The sequence below is a fragment of the Trachurus japonicus genome, chromosome 6 (genome assembly GCF_045865225.1).
Source record: "Trachurus japonicus isolate A0001 chromosome 6, Traja_1.0".
Classification (NCBI taxonomy): Eukaryota; Metazoa; Chordata; class Actinopteri; order Carangiformes; family Carangidae; genus Trachurus; species Trachurus japonicus.
Window position 1 is genome coordinate 25,780,713 of NC_140912.1, and position 21,959 is coordinate 25,802,671.

Consider the following 21,959-nt stretch of genomic DNA (forward strand, 5'->3'; position numbering starts at 1 on the left):
AACATACACATAATTAAACTACTAATTGCTGTAATCGCGTGATCGAAACTTGCGTCACTCGTCTGTCAAAATATTCAGCACAAACAAGCGAAGCGATCCTGATGTATTATTTATTTTATAGGGCAGTAAAGACAAAGACAATGCTTGGGATTGTTATTGTGGTTGGCTCCGGTTCTCACCTGGCTGGGCTTGAGGAAGTTAAGGCTAATGTTGGGATAGCGCGTGGTCGGATCCACGCTGTAGTGGCTGAAGTTCTTACTGACGTTTTCTGGTGTGGTCTGGGGCAGCAGACGGTAGATACTCTCCCTAAAGAGGACAGAGGAAACAGTACAGTTATGAAATATTGTTTTTCTTTTTTTTTTAGCTTTTAATAATTTTCTAATTGAAATTATTATAAATTAAATTATTACAGCTAAAAAACTCTGGTCATAGTCACTAAGCACTTTATTTTCTATACACAGTTACACACATCGCACATTTTTTACATTGCACTAAAATCAACACTGCCAATTAGTTGTATATACTTTTGTACATTACATTTTATTTGCTATTGCTACTTTATTATGTATAGTTTGTTCTTTATATTCTTATACTATATGTTGTTATCATCACCGTGTGTAATGCTGCTGCTGCTGCACTGTAATTTCCCAGCTTGGGATCAATAAAATATATCTATCTATCTATCTATCTATCTATCTATCTATTTATTTTTCTTGTTGTTCTATTACTCTCTTGATATTTGTGTCATGTCATTATTATTGTTATTATTAATTTTATCATTATTAACATCATCATTACAATTATTATTATTCTTGTGAGTATTGCAGTATTAATCAGTATACGTATGTACGCATGAGAGGGTAATATGTTTTGTGTATGTGCACGCATGATATAAATAAAAAAATAATAATAATAATAATAAAAAAGAAATATAATGTACAGGCAGAGTCTTATAAGAGGTAACGAAAAGTTTGTCGACATGCACCGACTCGTGTCAAACCGCCTGAGTTTTCCCTTTAACACTGTTATCAAAGGGCACGGAGAGTTACATCACAACAGAGAAGTCACATTCCATGTAGTTCCTATGAGCCTCTTATCCCGTTCGTACCAGAAGAGGTGGGACTGATGCTTGAAATCACCTACAGGCAGATTTCCTAGTAAAGCACTCGTAGATAAAAGGGTGTGTTTGAAGAGAGGGAACGCGTGTGTGTGTGTCAGTGGATTTGAATACAGTGAGTTTGGTGTGCACACACACACACACACACACACACACACCAGTGTTTCCACGCCCTCACCTCTCAGCCAGCACCTCCAGAGGAGTTTTTCCCTGAGCCCAGCTCTTCACCATCCAGCCCGAGTCCATGGCTGCCAGGAAACCTCGAGCGATACCGGTGCCCATGGGCCAGAAGGGCTGGGGACGAGACAACAGCGAACGGCGAAGGCGTGCGTTCAACAACCAAATATGGCCACAAAAACATCCACGGACGTAGACTTGAGTAAAATAAAATAATAGTCTCTTTAAAAAAATTCTCTCACCTCCAACAGGCTGTCTCCCACCAGCGCCACCAGCAGCGCGTGGCCGTTGCGTTGGCGCACCATGGCGGCGTTCTCGGAGGCGTACATGCAGGTGAAGTCGAACATGGCGACGTCGGGCTGGCCGTAGTGGTTGATGGCGAAGTCCAGTGTGGGCAGCTGGTGGCTGGTGGAGAAATCTGCAGCCTCGCGGGCGTAGGACAGCAGAGCGGCCTGGTCCACGTTCGCTCTGGACAGCAGCATCTCTGTGTCGGCGTAGTCCTGCAGGAGAGACGAGAGAAGCATTAAGACAAGATAAAAAAGAAATATGCAATCAAAGAGTTACAACTTTAAAAACTCTGCAGCACTAGAAGAAGTTTGTGTTGCAGCTGTGGTAGAAAAGCAATAAAACATGAATGAAACAGAACAAAAAAGTTGTTTTGCAGCAAGTTTATCGACTGACAAAATAATACGAACACAGGGTTTACACACTTCTGACAAGTGCAGACTAGAAAGGCCCTTCAAAGGATTCTCGGGGCTGCTGCTGTCATGTCGATGCGAAGGCGCACAAACTACACAGCGGATCTCAGAGGAGGTGTTCTGTTTACAGGATTATTCCACTCGGAGAAACCCGTGACTGCAGCAAAATGATGATGGGCAATATTCAAGGATAACGCATGAGAAATCACCGTGGGACGCCTCATACGCTCTTTTTTAGGTGCAGATTTTACTCTGTCTGACCCAGACTCTTGAGGCAGAAGAGCATGTGTGTTCAAAAAAATTTAAAATAGCACAGATGCACATTATTTACATAAGCAGAGTCTGTCTATGCACCACCACACAATATCTAGGATGCAGAACCAGGCAACAAAAATGATTCCTAGAAAGAATCACAGAAAATAATGTGAAGAAAAGCTGTAGTTTGTGTTTAACTTTTTGATGAACTTGAATTTGAACTGAACATTCAGAAAACTGTTAAAGGGATAATCCATAATCCCCATAGTCATAGCAGTAGGTTTGTTACCTTTAATTGTCGGTGCAAGCTATTTTTTGAGAACGGCGGAGCAGAGCCGCGAGCTGCTCAGAGCTACGCTACGGAGGCTAATGGGATTTCTTGGTTTCTCTCATCAAACTCATCAAATACACAATCCAACAACTCCAGAACGCTCTGGTGGACAAGGTGTGACCTGCACATTCACCACACTATGAGATAATAACAGAACATTACAAGACAGAGTTGTTTTCTAGGCAAATTCATGCAAAGCCACTGATGCACGTTCCCGTTTTTCAGCAAGCAGTCTCTGCATTTACCTCGAAAACAACTCTGTCTGGTAATGTTCCGATATAACATAACACATATGTTGAACTATCCCTTTAATTCTTCTCTGGGACATCTAATCATTGTGTTTTATGCAGTGTGAGCATGTGATATGGCTTCAGGAGTAAAATGACACTTAGAAGAACTGAAAAAACCTAAAGAATAGTAGCAACAAAACGACTGAGCATCTTTAGAAAAAGTTATAATAACTTCACGGCTGCAACTTCGCTGCGCTGCATGGAGGCCCAGACACCCGCAGGGGAACGAACTGTGCTTTTCACAAGTCTCTCCAACATGTAGCATCAAATCACTGCGTGCTTTCAAAGTGACATGTTTTCATAGAGGGTGGTGAGAGGTGCATTCTTCCATCTTCACGCTCCCTGGCCGTCCAGGCAAGGCTGGTGGTGACGGTGGGTAAGAGGGAAGGGCAGGGTTAGTGGAAGATATGAGTGCGAGAGCTGACTGATTTTTTTTTTTTTTTTTGCCTTGAACTGTGTGGACTCGTCGGTGTTCTGCCAACCCCTCCACCCTTCCTCTATCCATTTTCAAAGGAAAGCACAGAGTCATCATGTTCACTGCTATAAAAGGATCTATCTTGGACCGTCTGTCAAAGAACCGGTCCTAGTGACTGATGTCTTTTCATTAACATGTGCCTACTGACTCCAAATCCCCCCCACCTCCTCTGTTTTGTTTTTTTTCAGACTGACCAAAACCTCATTAATGCCATGGGCTCGCCATGAAAACAAACACAGGCACGCACGCACATGCACAGAGACGTCAAAATATGCGAAACAGCTGTGTTTGTGTGAGGAAGCTAAATTTATCCGAGAGAGAAAAAAAAAAAAGAAAATACAAAGTGATGGCTGTGGCTTGCTTTATAAAAAAAAAGAAAAGATAATCTAATATCCAGAAGCCACCACAGGTCACACCTTCAGTAATGCTACATGAAGACAGAAATGTAGAAAAAAAAAAAAAACGTCTTTCCGGTTTCCTGTGGAAAGTAGCCAGGGAGAGGAAGCTGCCATATAAAGTGAGGGCACAAACACTAAGTGAGTCTGCTTGACTTGGCAGCTCGTCCCCGAACACTGTTGGCTTGGTTAGACCATTAGGCCGATACTGGGCAAAGACAGAGGAGGAATAAAAAGACTGAAAGAATGAAAGAGAGAAAGAGACAAGGACAAAAAAGAGTGAGACGGTCCGACTTGTTATTTTGTCGGTCTGTGCGTGCATATAGCCTTTATGTCTGCTACAGAGAGACAGAATCAGACTCAACAATTGTCTCTCAAACACACACATACACATATACACACACACACCACACACTGAGTTCTGGGCTTTTGATCACTCACATGCAGAATGACTCCTTTCTCCAGCAGGCTCTGTTTTTTGGCAGTCATCACAAAGTAGTGCGTGTCATCCTTGTAGTAGACGATGTTTTCCAGGTCAATACCTAAAAAAGACCCCACAGAGAAAAGACGTATTGTCACATACCAAGGACAATCCCGTTTCCTTTACGGCCGCGTCAGACCGTCGCGTTGCCATTAGGGGACAAGAGCGGCAATTACACGACTCAGAGCACAGAGGCAAAAGGGCCCCGCGGGGACATCGTCATGTCAGCAATAAACTGAGGACCGGCTTGGCATCGGACCTAATGTCAAGCATTTTAATTGGATGAGCTGACGAATCCAGATCTGTGATCAAAGGAGTGATTATTTGTCCTGTTTACTTTGCATCAAAGAATAAAGCTGGAGATCTTACAATCACCACAACCCCCCCCCCCCCAAAAAAAGAAATTCTACATTTAATGGTGCAACTTAAAAGGATAGTTCAACATTTTGGCAAATTGGCCCATTGCCATAATCCCTGTAGTCATAGCAGTAGGTTCGTTACCTTTAATTGTCGGTGCAAGCTATTTTTAGAACGGCGGAGCAGAGCCATGAGCTGCTCAGAGCTACGCTACGGAGGCTAATGGGATTTCTTGGTTTCCCTCATCAAACTCATCAAATACACAATCCAACAACTCCAAAACACTCTGGTGGACAAGTTGTGACCTGCACATTCACCACGCTATGAGATAATAATGGAACGATACGAGATGGAGTTGTTTTCGAGGCAAATTCATGCAAAGCCACTGATGCACGTCACGACAAGTTGTGACCTGCACATCCAAGGTAACAAACCTACTGCTAAGACTATAGGGATTATGGCAATGGGCCAATTTGCCAACATTTTGAACTATCCCTTTAAAGCTTTTTATCATGTGGTGACCTTGAGAAAAGACATAAAATCCCTAGAGAGTGAGTTCTGTGTGCCGACCTGTTGCCTCTCTGAGGTCTTGAAAGAACTTCTGGTTGAAGATGAAGGCCACGCCGCTGATCTCCTCCACCTTTGCCTCCGCCGTCGTGTGCCTGTTGATGAAGTTAGCGGTGATGGCGATGGCGAGCTTGCCCCGGAACTCCTTACGCCGAAACCCTGGAGGGGGGATTTCACAAAAGAGGAAGAAGCAGTCAGAACGTGACCTGAAGGTCGGGAGACACCGGGCGCAACGAGACTAAGAGCTGCGAAAACATGAGCTCAAGACATTTCTGGTGAATAGTACGTGTGTATGTGTGTGTAAATATGCCAGCTGATATCTGTTTTTACATGTCAAAACCCTGCAAATGTACACAGCACATCGTGAACATGACCAGATGTTCTGCATCACAAAACAACTTTTTCAAGCTGTGTGGATGGAGTTCATGGTTATCCCAGAGGGAGCCTGCTGCTTCCTCTCTGCAGCGCGGCAGTCAGTAGTTACAGAGAGGGGTCACGGTCCTCTGCTCCACGGGGGCTTCGCTCTGCCAGTGTGACTGTGTGTGAGGCCCCAACACTCATAGAGGAAACAGACAGCCAATTCAACAATTCCTATTCTGCTCTGCTGGGAGAGCAAACGCTCTCTGAAGTTGGATGTATCAGCCAGACACACACACACACACACACACACACGAGGATATGCACAAATGCTCATTCATGCGCGAGGAATGGAGTGAGGTCAGGCACCCGGCCACAGCTGTACACAAGTGAGGTCATACTGTAATCACTATGACTGACCTCCGAGTTCACGTGAAGGAAACAAACAAAACAGTGTTTTCTTGTGCTGTCTTTGTTTAGTCAAGGAAAATGTGCGTTACTAATTGCATTTCTCCCTGGTCTGCACACACACACACACACACACACACAATCACATACACACTTGCCTGGTAGTGTGTTTCTCCTTCCATCTGCTCCAATGATGACATCAAACTCCAGCTCACTGGCAGGGTGTGTCCTGGGATGGACCTCAGCCCTCCAGCCTATCCCTAAGAAAACACAGCATGTGTAATCCCAGAGAAATGCATCGACAGGCTCAGAGCCTTTTGACATATTAATACTCTGAAGAAAGTAACACACGTTCAGTTTTCATTCATTTTTTTCCCCCAGAGCTGGCCTGACTTACTTTCACTCTCTTGATCTTCGGGGGGTTCGATGAGACCCTTGAACTCTACGTTGACGTGGATCTCGATGCCCACCAGGAGGGCCACTTTGAGCAGCATTAGCTGAAGCTGACGAATACCTGAGACACAGAGACAGAGAGAAGCAACACTCAACCACAGACACATTTAAAAGCATGCAAAACAACAACAAAAAAACAATGTATGGCCTAGATTCCTCTTAGCAAAGGAGGGTGGGATCTAGGGGTGGGAGAAAAAATCGATTCACATAAATATCGCAATATCTTTTTTGACGATTTTTAAATTGATTTTTTTTTTCAAAATTTGAATTTTTTTTTTGAATTTTTTTAAATATTGTGCAATGTGCATTTGTTAGCCTTTTTTAAGTTCACTTTATAATGGAGTATGTACATTTCTAGGCTCCTACAGTATTTGTGTGCAGATAAATGTTAAAAATGCAGACTAAAAATCGAGAGAATCGGCAATATCGTAGAATCGCAATTTAAATCGAATCGCCATCCAAAAAATCGTAGAAGAATCGAATCCGGAGAAAAGCATATCGTCCCAGCCCTAGTGGGATCTGTCATGTGCACTCACTGATATGATCGATAGCACCGGCGCAGAATTTCCCATAGAACTTCTTGGCCCCGAGGCCCCTGAGGTCCTGGATGGTGAAGGGCCAGAGGTGCAGGACATTGTTCCTGGAGAAAGCGTCTCTCTTCTCCAGCAGCACCACCTTGGCTCCCAGGAAGGCCAGCTCGATGGCTGTACGTAACCCGCATGGCCCCGCTCCGATGATCAAACACTGGAGACGCACAGACACGGATGTTATGAATGAGCTATAAGAACCACACACACACTCACACACACATGGAAAACCAAGTAAGTGCAACTTGACACCACCTCTAATAATAACTTTCCACTTTACATCTCACTTCTTGAAAAAAAAATGCACCTGTGAAGTCGCTCTCTATCACACGTTATTTGTTTTATTAGGAAAGACACATTTCCTATTTTACATGACACACAGCTCTTGTTCCTTTTGAGGTTGAACTTCGAGGTTGAGAAGTTCAGTTGTCATAAGAAGAACTGTTATAAGAGGGTTCAGTGAACTGTATGTGAATATGCAATGTCTTTTATCCTTTCAGCCATTAAGCTTTTAAACACAGACCCCATCAATTTTAAATGAAATCAATTTTTTTTTTTTTAGAAGATGTATTTATTGGATTTATTTATGGGATTTTATCTATTGGCATTTTTATGATATTGATTTGGACTGATTTTATGTATCCTCCTTATGCTACTTAATGTTTCCTTACTGATCGTTGTCTGTATAGCCCATTTGGGTTAAATAAAGTCGTCTGAAACTGAAACTAACATCTCACAGCTGCACAAGCTTCTTGATTCAACACCTATCCGTTAGAATAGAAATACTAATACAGGTATATATCCATAGTGTTAAGTCTTTTTTTGGATCGGCAATGTAATCAGTGAAACCAGGAGATGGTGACAAACCTATGTGAAGCAATGACACATTTGTTCTGGCTGGTAAACATGAGCATCGTATTACACGATTCCTCCCCCTGTTTACACCTGGTATTATAATGAGATCTATATCCGGACACTTTATCCGCATTGGAGAAAAACTACATGTAAATGCAAGTTGCATATGCCATGATCTGTAAGTTTCCGTCATCAGTTACAACCCAGGTGGGAGCTCTCGATTGGCTGTCATTTTACACAGGAATTTTGGTACACTTCTGCCGTGGCAGGATTCACAAATGCGTACGACGATCTGTAAAAAGATTTGTGTGTAACTTTCCTCTTTGCCCTGAGCTCAGGCTCACAGGCTCAGTCTGCCAGGCTGCAGACCACCACTTCAGGCTCACATCTTGTTCAAATCTGAATTATCATCACGTACAGCTGATTTGCTGCCGCCTCAAATGACTCACACGGAGGTTTTGCTCTGAGCGCTGGTTAAAAATACCAGGTGTAAACACAAAGGCATGATCAGATCGCCTGGATAGCGTATCTAGATACAGATCAGATTCTAATACCGCATGTTAGCTCAATCAAACCTTTGAGTTGGCACACGCTCGACCCTTCTTGTACTCCTTGTGGCTGGCTCTCTTGTCTAACTTGGCCCACAGCGCCTTGGCCTTCCAGTAGTTGAGTTTGGACTTGAGCTTGTGGTAGAAGATCCTGGACTCGGTGGGCTTCACCTCCAGGTGGTCGCACAGCTCCTGGAAGGCCTTGAGCGTGCCCTTAAACGTGCTCGCCTGGACGAAGTTGTCGAACAGGACGTGGGCCCGGTTCACCCCGTCTCCTCCAGTCGCACCGGTGCCTCCGTCCCCCATGGTCCAGACTCATGCAGCAGGGCTGTGAGGGCCCTTCACCCCCCCCTCGGAGGCAGGGGTCTCTGGGTCCAGCCCCCAGCCCTGGATCACACTCAGTCTCTGCTGGAGGGCTGCGAGTCAGGCCTCAGGCATCTTCATTCTGTCGGCGAGATGGGAAAGAAGAAAAACTGAGTGAATCGGAGAAGATAATTCCACATTCTGCAGAGTTGAGTATAAAACATTTCCCACAAGTTGCATGAGGACATAAAAGATTACAGCCTTCGATTTACATCAACACTGTCCGATCCAACACAAACTGAGACTTCAGAGTCTGAACTGAACTTCATGACGGATGCAAACATGAGACGGTGGCAATCTCTTAATGAAATTGGGGCCTAGCTACAGTAGGAGTCTCTTAACTCAGCAGCCATGTGTACAACAGCTGAGCAGACGAGCAATCAAAGCTGCAATTACGGATAAACACCGGGTTATTTAAGGTCTCGCTGTCGTTTCTCCGCAACAGCTCGACCTCACACAACCTCTTATCTGTCTAGGAACGCGGCTGCCGGACACAGGAAGGGCACCGACTGAACCCACGCGGAGCCACAACAGGAAAAACACACACAGGAGGGCACAAGACGTGTATATGTGTGTGTGTGGACATTTCTTTCACTCCAGACAGACCCCAGACACAGGAAATACCCAGTTCATCCCCCCCAAAAAATACTGCAACACTCCACACAATCCTATTCATTCAAGAAAATGATGTGGCATCAGGAGGAAGCTGGCAGAGAGAACCAACACATTTCTCCACTGGTTTGTTGGAGCTTCCTGTTGTAAAGAAGACTGAAGGAAGAAGAGCAGAGCCGACTCGCTGCTGTCGTCGTTTTTACCTGCTGCGACTTGTGTCAGTCGAGCTCCATGTGGTTTCTGCTTTTTTACCCCCAGGGGGATGAGATCATTCATGTTCTTTGGCGTCTATAGCTGGAATGTCACGATGGGCTCCCTCTCTGACTCCGACTGGATTTTTACTGAGCTGCTTTTAAAAGGTCAGTGCCAGTATGAAAGGGTAAAAAGTGACAAAAGCATGGATGTTGGCTGAGAGAAAGAGAGAGAGACCAAAACTAGTTTAATGGATTTGATTATTGCGAGTTTATTTGCTGACTAATAGATGTTCAGCCAAGCAGCGGTTCTGGTTTGCATTATTTCCCAGGGCAACGAGGAAAAACTCGCTTTGCTTGATCAAAACTCACAGCAGTCTGGGTCATTTATGTAACTGCATGTAGAACGAGAAGCAGGAATTAACATCTGTGAGGAAATAAACTTAAAGTTAAATGAATAGTTTAGGATTTGGGAAGACAAACAAGAAGACACACTGCTCAATCATCAAAAAACTGTCACTAACAGAAAGGTGAAATCATGGTTGCAGGGTGCAGTTACTTCCTGAAGGATGCACATGAGCATTTCAGCCCCGCCGGCCTCTGTGTGTGTGAAAGCTTGAGCTTCATGAAAACCAATGCAGTCCCGGTCCCAGTGGCAACACACGATGAAAGGGAAGCAGGTACAGAGGTCAGCTGGCCTCCTTTTCACACCCTGCCAACTCCTCGCCGCAGTGAAAACAGCAGGCTCTGGGTTTGGCTCTGCCTCAGTCGGGGCCGAAGTTCTGCGCTGCCAGCAGCACCGACAGGAAAAAAAAAAAAAAAAAAGGTCCTTTTTCCAACACAAGCATTTTAATATCAGCGGCATCACTTCCTCTGTGAGTGAACTTGACTCAAAACTGTACGAGCTAACTGCAGCTGCAGCAGTTGTATGAAGGCTGTGGTTACGGACATGCCCTCACACATCTTATAATAATCTGTGACACACTCCACTTCATTTGTATTTTCCTCTATATGCAAAAAAAAAGGGTGAAGCTCTAGCTCCTCTGCATGACAGCACAGATCAGTCGGCATCAACGTCAACCGTTAAGTCAAAGTAATGAGAGTAACGCTCTGATTGGCAGTGAGTAGCCTAACCAATCCATTACCAATCACTCAATCCGCGATCGATGGCTCTTGATTCATTCGTCAATAACAGCAGCAGCAACACCGTGTTCAAAAGTAGCAACAACAACAACACATACACAAACGTCAGTCAGAGAGCCATTAGGCAGCCGGAGCCTGTTCCTGTTTATCTCCACCAGGACCTGAGACACCGCGGCGGTGGATGGATGAGCAGTCGAGCTTGAAGCTTCTTTTGTGCCCGGCAAATGATGTGTGGCTGCGACGGCACGCTGCGAGCAAAACACAGACCAAGGAGAATTTCAAGGTTAAGTTCTAGACGAAAGTGGGACAGCAGCAGCAGCACGTTCACTTCAGGTACTTTGGGGATATTTCTTGACGCACACAACACTTTCTTTATCCATGAAAGAGACACTGAAGTGACGAGGTGCATAAAGTGTGACAACAGGTCAATTGATAGGAGCGGAGGGAACTGAAATGACCTGGTTTTGTTGCAAAAGTTTTGTCTAACAAGACAAAATTAGAAAACTGACTTCTTCAGAGAGTGTTGAAGTAGAAAAAGGAAAATAGAGCACAACTAAAAGAAGAATTTTTTGGAATCAGTGAGGCTGTTTTGTTGTTTTCTACGTTTCAAAGTTCAGCTGCAGCACCACTTCATAGTATTTTGCCTACGGATGAGCGGTGGCCTTTTTCACTGGAATTCAATTCAATTCAAAAAACTTTTTTTTTTTTTTTTACAATTTAGAAAATTGTCATTAGTTTGGGCTCCAAACAGTTGGACATACAAACACCAACATAAAAACTCACATTAAAAAATCTCACATAAAAGCTATAAAATTCACATGACGCTCACATAAAAGCTGAGACAGCAAGTAGATCTTGCCCTAAAAACAGGTACCTATTTCTTTTCGTTTAAAATGTGCACTGCTGTGGGGATAAAAGAGTTCTTGTAAGTCTTTTTTTTGGCCAGGGGTACTCTGAACCGGCTGCCTGACGGTAAAAGCTGAAAGGAGCGGTGGAGGGGATGTGAGGGGTCCATGGAATCAGTGAGACCAAATATCATAGATAAACCTCATGAGCATTATTTTCTGAGAAGTTCATCACTCTGATCTCTATCACATCAGCTGCAAACACATCAACCCCTTCCCCCCCTAAAAAAGCCTGACGGGAGCATGTTAAAACAAAACAAGCCCTAAATTCTTAACTCTCCTCTTTGACCCTCCTGATGGGTTTCTGGTTAACGACGGGGCCGAGCAGAGAGGTCGCAGACGCAGTTCATCAGCATTTTTGCCCGTTTCTGGAGGCGGAGAGGAGGAAAAGGAGTTTGAACTTTTCATTAAAAGTCTCGTGAACCCAACTTTAAAAAGAGCAGGAACTGGAGAGGGGTGGTCTGGTCTCAGAGGGTTAATAATCCACTTAATGGTGAAATCAAATCTTTCCTATTATCCCTCTCTCTCTCCCAGTCCACAGCGGAGACAGAAGTCATCCTCTCTGTGGGATGATTTTATTTTTATGGGAGTGTAAATCCATGCAGGTTTGAGGAGAGAGACACATCAAAGGACTAATGAGAAGATGCTCTGAGCTTTATGACACCATCGTGAGAAAGCTAGCGGTAAACATCGAGCACACGACACGTGGAGGTCTTTGAAGGGAGACGGGTGCACACAGCGACTCACACATGCTGGGTCGCAATATGCGTTTGCTCGGGCAAGGCCGGCGACACACACACACACACACACAGCGTAATGACAACAATAAACCCGGCCTGTGATTTGACAGAAACGACAGTCGCCTCCTGCAGAGTCTCATATGCCGGCTCAGCAGGAGAGGCCGCAGCAGCAGCAGCATGTGTTTCTTTTAAAAGGGTGGGAGAACATTGACGAAGATGAGGGTTATAAGATATAATTCTCCTCGACATGACTCAGATTCCAAACAAACTATTTTTCACTGGATAAAACACACAAAGCACGACAAAAATCCAAACAGCTTTAGATCGGCACGCCTGGAATCTCCTGACATCTGGAAACGCGGCTGCAGGATTTCACACATTCACAGAATTCACACAAGAATTACGCACGTGCATGCAAAGCCACACACACACACACACACCACACCCCTACACAACACAACAACCCCCCACCCAGTCTGCATATACTACACACACACACACACACAGCATGCCTTTGCTTTTCACTGGTTGTATTACATCATCCTCTAATCTAAAAATAGAGCCGGAGATTAGGCCACTGGGCTACACGTTTGACGGCGCTGCCTTTGTACACTGTAAACACCGTCGCTGCCAGCACTAATAAGTCACACACACACAGACATAAATACAATGTGATTTCAAACACAGTCTGATTATAATGAGTAGACTGTGCTGTAAATTAATTTTGATCAAAACGAGTGGTGTGGGCTGTGTATTGTTATTTTGAGCTTGAGAGAAACTATCCAGGATGCCACAATATTCCTTTTGTTTATTTTCCCTGAATATAATTTGGTTTGTGTCCCGTGATCAAAGCCACAGATTGATGACATGGACAATAAAATGTCCAAAACATTTCATTTCTGTCAACATGTTCTGCTTCTTGTCCACCACACCACTTGACAACCGAGGGTAAAACACTATTTTAAGCGCTGCATGCACATGTAGTAGTAGCCTACGCTACAAACTGACAGAGTGGAGTCTCAGCTCAGGGATGACTGATGCTCAGCGGTCCACCTCAGGGACCAACATTAATATCCCGACCTCATCTCCTCATCTCATCCATCAGAAGACTTGGCACGGAGCAGGATGCAAAGTGATCGTTCTTCCTGAGCAGAGGAAACCGTCACATTAATGGATGTTACAAGGAACAACATTAAAGTCAATCAAACTTAGAGCTGAGTGACCACTCCCACTCCACCGGACCGCTTCTATAGAAGTTGTTATTTCACCGTTTCCTTTTTACATTAGGACGACTTCCACTCCTGTCTCTGCTCCTGACAGTTAATGATCACCTTTAAGCGGCCCACTCGTCCTCATTATGCTCATCACTGGGCTGAGTTACATTATGGCCGTGATGCTAATTACAGAGCATCGCAGCAGCTGCCTGCAGGGCGCAGATACATCATCCTGACAACAAAAGTAGAATAATCAACTCTTATTCCTCTGCTATGTCTTGGTCACCGTGTTTAGGCACAATATTTAGGCTAGCAATTAGAAAAACTTCACCACCACCATCATCATCATCATCATCATCATTTCAGTGAAAATACAGGCTCGTGCTGAGTCTCATTGTTACACTTTCATTATTGGGAGGTGTGTTTGCAGAGAGTTACAAGAAAATGATGAAATAATCAAGAGAATAGGGCGATTATTTTAAATTACACCTCTCTACTATCGATCCATTATACTGACAGGATCAGTCAGGTCATTTCAGCTCAGTCAATTGACCAAGCATTTCTCAACAACTGACTAACGCTTCAAGCTATTTATTAAAGGGATAGTTCAACATTTTGGCAAATTGGCCCATTGCCATAATCGCTATAGTCATAGCAGTAGGTTCATTACCTTTAATTGTAGGTGTAAGCTATTTTCAGTACGGCGGAGCGCAGCAGCTGGCAGCTCAGAGCTACGCTATGGAGGCTAACGGAATTTCTTGGTTTCCCTCATTAAACTCATCAAATTCAACATCCCAAAACTCCACAGCGCTTTTGTAGACAAGTTGTGACCTGCACAACCACCACGCTATGAGATAATGACGGAACGATACGAAACAGAGCCGTTTTCGAGGTAAATACAGGGTAAATACGGAGACTGCTTGCTGAAAAACTGTCCCTGAACGCAACGCGCATCAGCGGTTTTGTATGAATTTACCTCGAAAACGGCTCCGTTTCGTATCGTTCCGTCATTATCTCATAGCGTGGTGGTTGTGCAGCTCACAACTTGTCTACAAAAGCGCTGTGGAGTTTTGGGATTTTGTATTTGATGAGTTTAATGAGGGAAACCAAGAAATTCCGTTAGCCTCCATAGCGTAGCTCTGAGCAGCCAGCTGCTGCGCTCCGCCGTACTGAAAATGGCTTACACCTACAATTAAAGGTAACGAACCTACTGCTATGACTATTATGATATTATATACTATTATGATTATGGCAATGGGCCAATTTGCCAAAATGTTGAACTATCCCTTTAAGCAAAAATACAAAATATTTGTTGGTTCAAACTTCACATATGTTAAGACTTTTCAGCTTTTCTGCATTTCCTCTTGTTATACAAACTTAACATCTTTGGGTTTAAAGGGGAACTATACAAGTCTGGTTGTTTTTTTCTATGTTTTGCCCCTGGCAATGTGATTTTGTTTTCAACAAAGTCATGCAGCAAGAAGCCAATCCATGGAGCGGGGGCTAACGTCATATACGTTATACGATGTGTACTGTATATATTTGTGTAGTTTTATCTGTCATAAACAAGAGATTAAGGATTACGGGGTGTGTTTGTGTTGTGGTGCTGCAGAGACGAGAGCTGGGGCATCGGGTTTCAGCCAAAAGACACTAGGTGGAAAGCAGAGAGCCTCCATTCTCCCTGTAACAAGTCATTTAACCACCACAATTACACTAAAGCTGGTTAATTAAAGGTAAAAAATCTTGCATAGTTCCTCTTTAAGACCAAAACCGAGCAGCTTTGGGCAATATTTGCTTACAAGTAAACTTATCCAACTACTGATAAACCGATATTGAAAATGATCATGAGTTGCATCATGTCATCTTGTGCTCCACCAGCAGTAATCCCCCATGTTGTAAATCCTTCTGAGCATTTCCACCATGTCTAATCATCTGTACTTCATTTCATTTCTTCTGGTTCACTTCAACCACTTCAGCTGTTGCCTCGCCTCTGTCATCGTGTCTCTTGTGTTCAGTGGCCACACTTGACTCTTATGTCTCTCTAAAACACCAACATATTCATCAATCTGTCATCAGACTAGAATAAACCATCTTTCCCCTGGCATCATCACAGTGCTGCTGCTGCTGCTGCAGCAAGCATCATGTGTTTACAGCCCCTCACAACTTTATTACATGTCGCTACAGGCAGTGTATTGTTATGACGATGTGACACATCTGTAATTGTCAGAGTTAGAAATAAAGGTTATAATAAAGAAAGCAGGCTTCCACTTTCTTATTTCTTGATCCGGACCGTCTTCACTTTTTCTTGTTAAATCAAAGCATTCAAAGAAGATAAATATGCACATGACCCCTTTTTAAAACACAAACACTAACACAAGAGTGCGACATTCACTCTGTAGTCACAACGTGAGCTTCCTCATCAAAGGTGTCTGAGTGTGTGTGTCTGCCCTGTGCGCTGCTGTGCATAATAATTAAAGCTCAAGTAAGATGCAGGGAAACAAGTCCATTCATAAAATTAGACACTTCAAAGCACCAGACTCTTATTTCTGTCTGAGCACAGAGCCTTTGTCGGTGGGGGTGCACATCATTACTGTGTCTGTTTGCAAACCATGGCTGGAAATGTGTTGCCTCGAGTCAAAAAACCAACCACCACCATCAGGTAACTTTGCTGATACAGTGGTCGAGGTATGATGATGATGATGTTATGAGAAGTGTCATGTTATGTCTGAAAACACCAGTGCAGAAAGCGTGTTTGTGTTAACCGGGAAATATAATGACCAGACATGGCAGTAATAAAGGAGCATTGCTGCACGTCAACATAATGATAATACACATGAGGCTAAAGTCAACAGAGCGGATGAATAGCTGCGTAACGCTGTTTGATATCTGTTATTGTCTGGACAATGGACATGGTCATTATGAGCCTATGCAAACTAGAACTAGGGATTTATTCTCATGCAGACACACACACACACACACAAATGGAGATAGTTGTGCGTCCTTTCACATCAGCAGACACACACACACAGTACACAAACATTTTCTCGTCTGAAAGTCGACTTGCTCCTGGCTGAGGCCGACTCCAAACCATCTGGCATTTGAATCACTTCTGCCTCTGACAGTCGGGGCCGCTCGCTGCAGCTGAGCACTTCATCTCCGCTCCCCACAAAAAAAACCTATGCAGATTTCCAGCGACTCCAGTGGCAGATCGGCCTCCGAGCCAATAAACACACAAAAATCCATGTCGTCCTCTCCTAAACGCTAAACAGATTGACACGTTAATGCTCGGCGCACTGGAAAAACATCATGTTCTCCGTCAAATTCATCACTTGTGCGGTGTCCTCCCGGGACTCAAGAGAGCTGAGATGTGAAGCGCAACATGCGATTGTCGGCCTCAAAACAGACCATAAATTCTGACCGCTATATTGCATGCTACTGGTAATTGATGGATGCCACAAATAGATAATCTCTGCTGCTTTATGCATGTTGGATATATCCAATATCCCTTCAAAATGAACTATTCCCATCCTTCCATAACCAGACTTTTCCATGTATCTGTGCACTGCAGTCAAAGCAGCCCTCTCTACCTTCCTGCTGACTACCTGTCTCTGTTAAACTGAAATAGAGCAGCTAAATCCAGCTCCACTTGACCTCAAATTATGTAATCTACCAGGCCGGAGTGATGGTGGATCAGAGGTTCTGCTGGTCCCCAGTCTGCTCAGTTGTGCTGCCAAGACAAACCTCAATTTTTGCCTAAAATAAAAGAGTCGGGGATTAACTCAAATCTGAGCCCATGGTGTATTTCATTTCTGAATCTACTGGCCTATATCAGATTCATTCCAACCATGACAGGGGATTTCAGATGGACTGGTTTCAAAGTAGCAAATATAGCACAGCCAACGAAAAAAGGCACTCAGAATCTCTCTCTGAGGCGACTCAGGGGAATATGTGCTGATGACAAAGGGTCTTTCTTTATTTAAAAATGTGTGTATTAGTAACGGCTCTAGGGGAGGGGAGGGAGGCTGCTTGCTTATGTGTTGTCAAACATGGTCAATTTGAGCTGCCTGCCAGCACTTGCTGCAGCTATTTGATTTAGGAAACCTCTCAAATCCCGACTCGAATGCCACTTCTCCCACCTTCATGCCTTTCGTAACAAGAGCAGAGCAGGCAGCGCCGCAGCTATGCAGCCATAAACGCAGTCAACCACAAAAGGAACAAGAGGAGGAAAAAAACTGCAGTGACACTGTAAAGCTCGGCTACTCATTCGTTGGTGCTATCAATAGCACTCTGCTCATTAAAAATCCTCATTTGGCTATCTGTGTCGGTCATTTACATACTTGACACCGGAGTGTGCAGTGAGATGAAGGCATGTATTTGGTTACTCATACTCTCAGACCCATGCTTGCTTCCCAGGGAACTAGGAAGTGTAATCTGAGCCCAGTAGGCAAACACAGCCAACACAAACCAGTCTCCAAGGCTTAGTCATGACCGGTGAGGAATGGACTGGAGGCATGCGGGAGGGAAGGAGAGGATGCTAAAGAGCGAGGGTGCAAGGACCCGATCAGCTGATTTTCTTGCTAGATATGAAAATCTACAACGTCAATCAAGAGAGGTTCTGTTTTTTTTACTGCAAACCAAACATCTGAGATGAATTCTTCTGTCTCTCTTCATGCTCCGACATGAAGGATGATGGACAGGAACATAAACAGCCGGGGCCGAGACATAAAAACTAACCTTAAGGCGTCATAACTACATGATCACACATTTAACACAGAAGGGCGGCGAACCCACACGGACCGTTTCTCATTCTGTCGGGGCCATGGGAAACTCTGTTCACTCTGTTTTAAGCTCTGCTCTCTTCGCCCATATTAATTACAAAGCTAATGTTTAAACTTCAAGAAGCCGCAGAAAACAGAGCGGATTCCAGACGGAATGTAACAGCCAAGGCAGCCTGGAAATTTGCAAAGACGTGAAAGAAGAGGCTGGACTTGTGGTTATGATGCTATGATGAATAGTTATAGTTGCAGTAATAGAAGAGGTTGAAATTTCTCTGTGTGTGAGAAAATGGCACAAAAAGCTGCAATATTCTGGAGCGAGAGAAGAAGAGGAGGAGAGAGAGGAGGTTAATGCGTTACAAAAACAACACCGTCCCATGCCTTGGTCTGCCAAGTGGACATGGGCCTCGCTTCATTGTTCAACATTTCGAGCTTCATTCTTTCCAGATTTGGCTGCAAAAAATAAAAAAAATAAAAAATCATCCGACTGCCTCAGTTGAAATTATTTCTTGATCAATTCCATCTGACTCCGCCGTAGATCCCGATGGCAGCTTTTCAAAGCTTCGAGCCCACGACGGGACGAGCGAGAGTGACACGCAGCCAGCAGTCATCAGCACGGGCCGTAATCCTGTCACATCCACACTTGCTTCCTCTTAATCTCTGGACGTGCGTGGGCGCAGCTGTGTGAGCCGTCCGCGTGGTAAACAAGTGGTGGGGATGCGTGGGGGTGTGGGGGGGAAAGTGGAGTGAGATGAGATGAGAGCTATACCAGGAGGACGGCAAGTTGGATGCTTTGACTTTTCTCCAAGGCTCGAAACATCCTCGCAGTTGGCCTGGTGACAGCCTGTCAGAGGGAAGCGAGGCAGCTGCAGAGAAACAACAACTAAACCCCGGCGTGTTGCACCCAGTCCAGTCACACCGAAGAGGAGGAGAGCACTCGACTCAAGTGACCCAGGATACCTAATAGGATGTGTAAACTGAGAGAGCAGGTATACAAAACACCCTAACCTCCTTGGTATGGGGTTTAGCCAGTGAATGCATACCACTGCAACTCAAGTGTTGGTAAAAGAGCTGCAACAATTAAGTGATTAATCAAACTATAATCGATTATTAAATTATTTTGATAATCGAATAATCGGTTCGAGTAGTTTTTTAAGAAAAAAAAGTCCAAATTCTCTGATTTCAGCTTCTTAAATGTGAATATTTCTGGTTTCTTTGTTCCTTTATGACAATAAACTGAGTATCTCTTTGGTTTGTGGACAAAATAAGACATTTGAGGATGTCATCCTGACATTTTTCAACATTTTATTGACCAAATCGATTAATCATTTACATAATCGACAGCCTAATCGATAATGAAAATAATCATTAGCTGCAGCCCTAGTTGGTAACAAAAGCAACAAAATCTTATTAACATTTGCATTTTTGCACAGTAACATTCACTGCTGCATTTGCCTCCTTCTTCAATTCAGTCGAGTTTGTTCAAATGAAATGAGACACAGCTGTATTTTCATTTATGATAACCAAAGAAAAAATTCCCCCAATCATTTCTGTAAATATGCCCCAAGGTGAAAGCAAGGTCTAGATTGCTCACATATGCACATCAAACAGACAGTAGCGTGAGAATATCTCCGTCTCGTCCCAGCCTAACGTTGCTGCTCAGTCATTTCATCTCCCTCTCGCCAGTTCCACTAAATAGTTGAGCAGCACACCCAGGACCAGAGGAAGGTCAGCCTTCCTGTGTGAACGGCGCAGAGCTGCAGGCTCATCCAGTAGGACGGTAAGTGAACACCCACACAAGAGCATGAAGCATGCATGCCATTAGATCTACAGGAGAAAGCACAAAAACAGAGTTCCTCCCATATTACACTTTAATCCCTGTCACAGCGTTACAAGTTGCAGGTGGTCGCGTAACCGAGGCAGTTTTGGCAGTCGGTCCATAGATTACACCAAACGCTTGATGAAAACTCCAAGTACTTGGCTATAAGTCATGTTTCAGTAAATAAACCAAGATGAGGGATGAGGAGATGTATTAACTGAGGAGGGAGGAGGAAGGGGGAAAGTAAATAGACCCGAAAATGGTTCCAATTAAATCCAGCGTGAGAAATCCCCAAAATCTTTCAATAAATGACAGCGGGTGAGTCAAGTGGAGCTGCATTAAAAACAAAACAATAAAGACTCATTATTTTATCTCACATCAAACTTTCAAGGATTTCATGTCCCAATCTAAACACTGCATCAAGTCTGTTTCAAAGCTCTTACAACTTTATTAGTCCTTCATTTTCAAAAGGAGGAGTCCCTAAAAATTCTGTCAATTGACCACAACAGTATCTATAGTATATTCAATAATAGGGATGCACTATAACTCTTTTTTTCCACCAATTCTGATAACTGATAACTTTCTGCTTCTAATAACCAATGCTGATGCCAATAACCGATAACATTTTTAAGGTTAATGGGTCGTTCAGACCAAAAGCGTCAAAAGCGTCAAAAGACGCTCTTCTTCTGCTTTTCCGCGACGCTGGTGGTCTGAACACCCTGGCGTTTTGACGCGCATCAAAGAAGTTGACGTCGGTTGTGGTTGGTCATCCATTTAAAGGGGCCGCGACATCTACACTCTGATTGGTTGCCGCTGCTCCGCATCATCGCTCATTAGCATAAAGTTCAGGAGATTTCAACTTTCTCCTGACGCTCTCGCCGCCAAAACGCGACGCCAACGCCTTTGACGCTCTTCAACACTCCTCGACGCTGGTTCTCATTGAAAATGAATGACTTCCGGCCACCGCGACGCTCTCGACGCTTTCGGTCTGAACGCACAGTAAGAAAGGCTAAGATGTAGTGAGTGAAGATGAGTTGAACATTGTCTCTGACTTAATAATATAACCAACCTCATCACAACAAAAACAAGAACAGTTATGACTGTTCAAAAATCAACATGTAGCCTATTATTGTTTCAAATCAACTTAGGGGGCAAACCGACTCAAAAAGAGCAAAATCAAGTCATTATCAGACGCATTGGTGTATCTTGACCGCTAATAATTATCTGTATCGATAGTTATTGCGCACTCCTAAATAATATCATTCATGATGCTTACATAATATCCATGTAAATGGTCTTATTTCAGGCATGAGTACAGTCCTTATTCTAAAGACCACTCAGTTTGCACTGCAGTGACTGTTTTAAAAAGGAAAATAGCTGAAATGCCACAGTAAAAAAAAAAAGTGAAAGTTTGTTATTTAAAGAGAAGTTGCACTAAAGTCCTGAAGTGATGTGACAAACAGGTTCTGGACCAGAGGCCAAAACTAACACCTACGCTCACCTAATGCATCTCATATCCTGAGCTGTAGCTGGTGAAGCTGCACAGAACTGACGGGCAGATGGTGCTTCATTTCATAAAAGCAACAAGACTTAATGTGTAAACATATGACATAATGTCTAAAGTCAGCTTCAGAGGAACTGATGGGTGTAAGTTAGCTGTTTGCTCTACCTCCAGTGAGTCTCTACACTAAACTTGGTCAAACATGTTCTTCTCAGCATGTTTTCTGCAGCTCTTCCCACCTTGTGGTTGAGAGGCTGGTCTCAGACAGTTCACCCTCCCTGAAGCAGGTGTCAGCTCAGCATCCGTCTGCAGTATAATTAAGCAGGTAAGGCCTCATGGGGAGGG

At 43.9% G+C, this 21,959-nt stretch overlaps 1 protein-coding gene across 7 annotated transcripts in view; it reads right to left on the reverse strand.

Moving 5' to 3' along the window:
- mical3a (microtubule associated monooxygenase, calponin and LIM domain containing 3a) overlaps nucleotides 1–21,959 on the reverse strand; it is a 96,071-nt gene that overhangs the window by 43,941 nt on the left and 30,171 nt on the right. For all 7 annotated transcript variants that reach the window (XM_085780005.1, XM_085780011.1, XM_085780008.1 and 4 more), the window contains 9 exons: nucleotides 8,379–8,796; nucleotides 6,898–7,105; nucleotides 6,306–6,422; nucleotides 6,067–6,168; nucleotides 5,147–5,302; nucleotides 4,180–4,280; nucleotides 1,537–1,794; nucleotides 1,296–1,411; nucleotides 180–306 (listed from right to left, as the gene is read on the reverse strand). In XM_085780005.1, coding sequence (XP_085636131.1) covers nucleotides 180–306; nucleotides 1,296–1,411; nucleotides 1,537–1,794; nucleotides 4,180–4,280; nucleotides 5,147–5,302; nucleotides 6,067–6,168; nucleotides 6,306–6,422; nucleotides 6,898–7,105; nucleotides 8,379–8,657 — 1,464 coding nt within the window. In that variant the 5' untranslated portion in view covers nucleotides 8,658–8,796. The remainder of the gene's footprint in view (nucleotides 1–179; nucleotides 307–1,295; nucleotides 1,412–1,536; nucleotides 1,795–4,179; nucleotides 4,281–5,146; nucleotides 5,303–6,066; nucleotides 6,169–6,305; nucleotides 6,423–6,897; nucleotides 7,106–8,378; nucleotides 8,797–21,959) is intronic.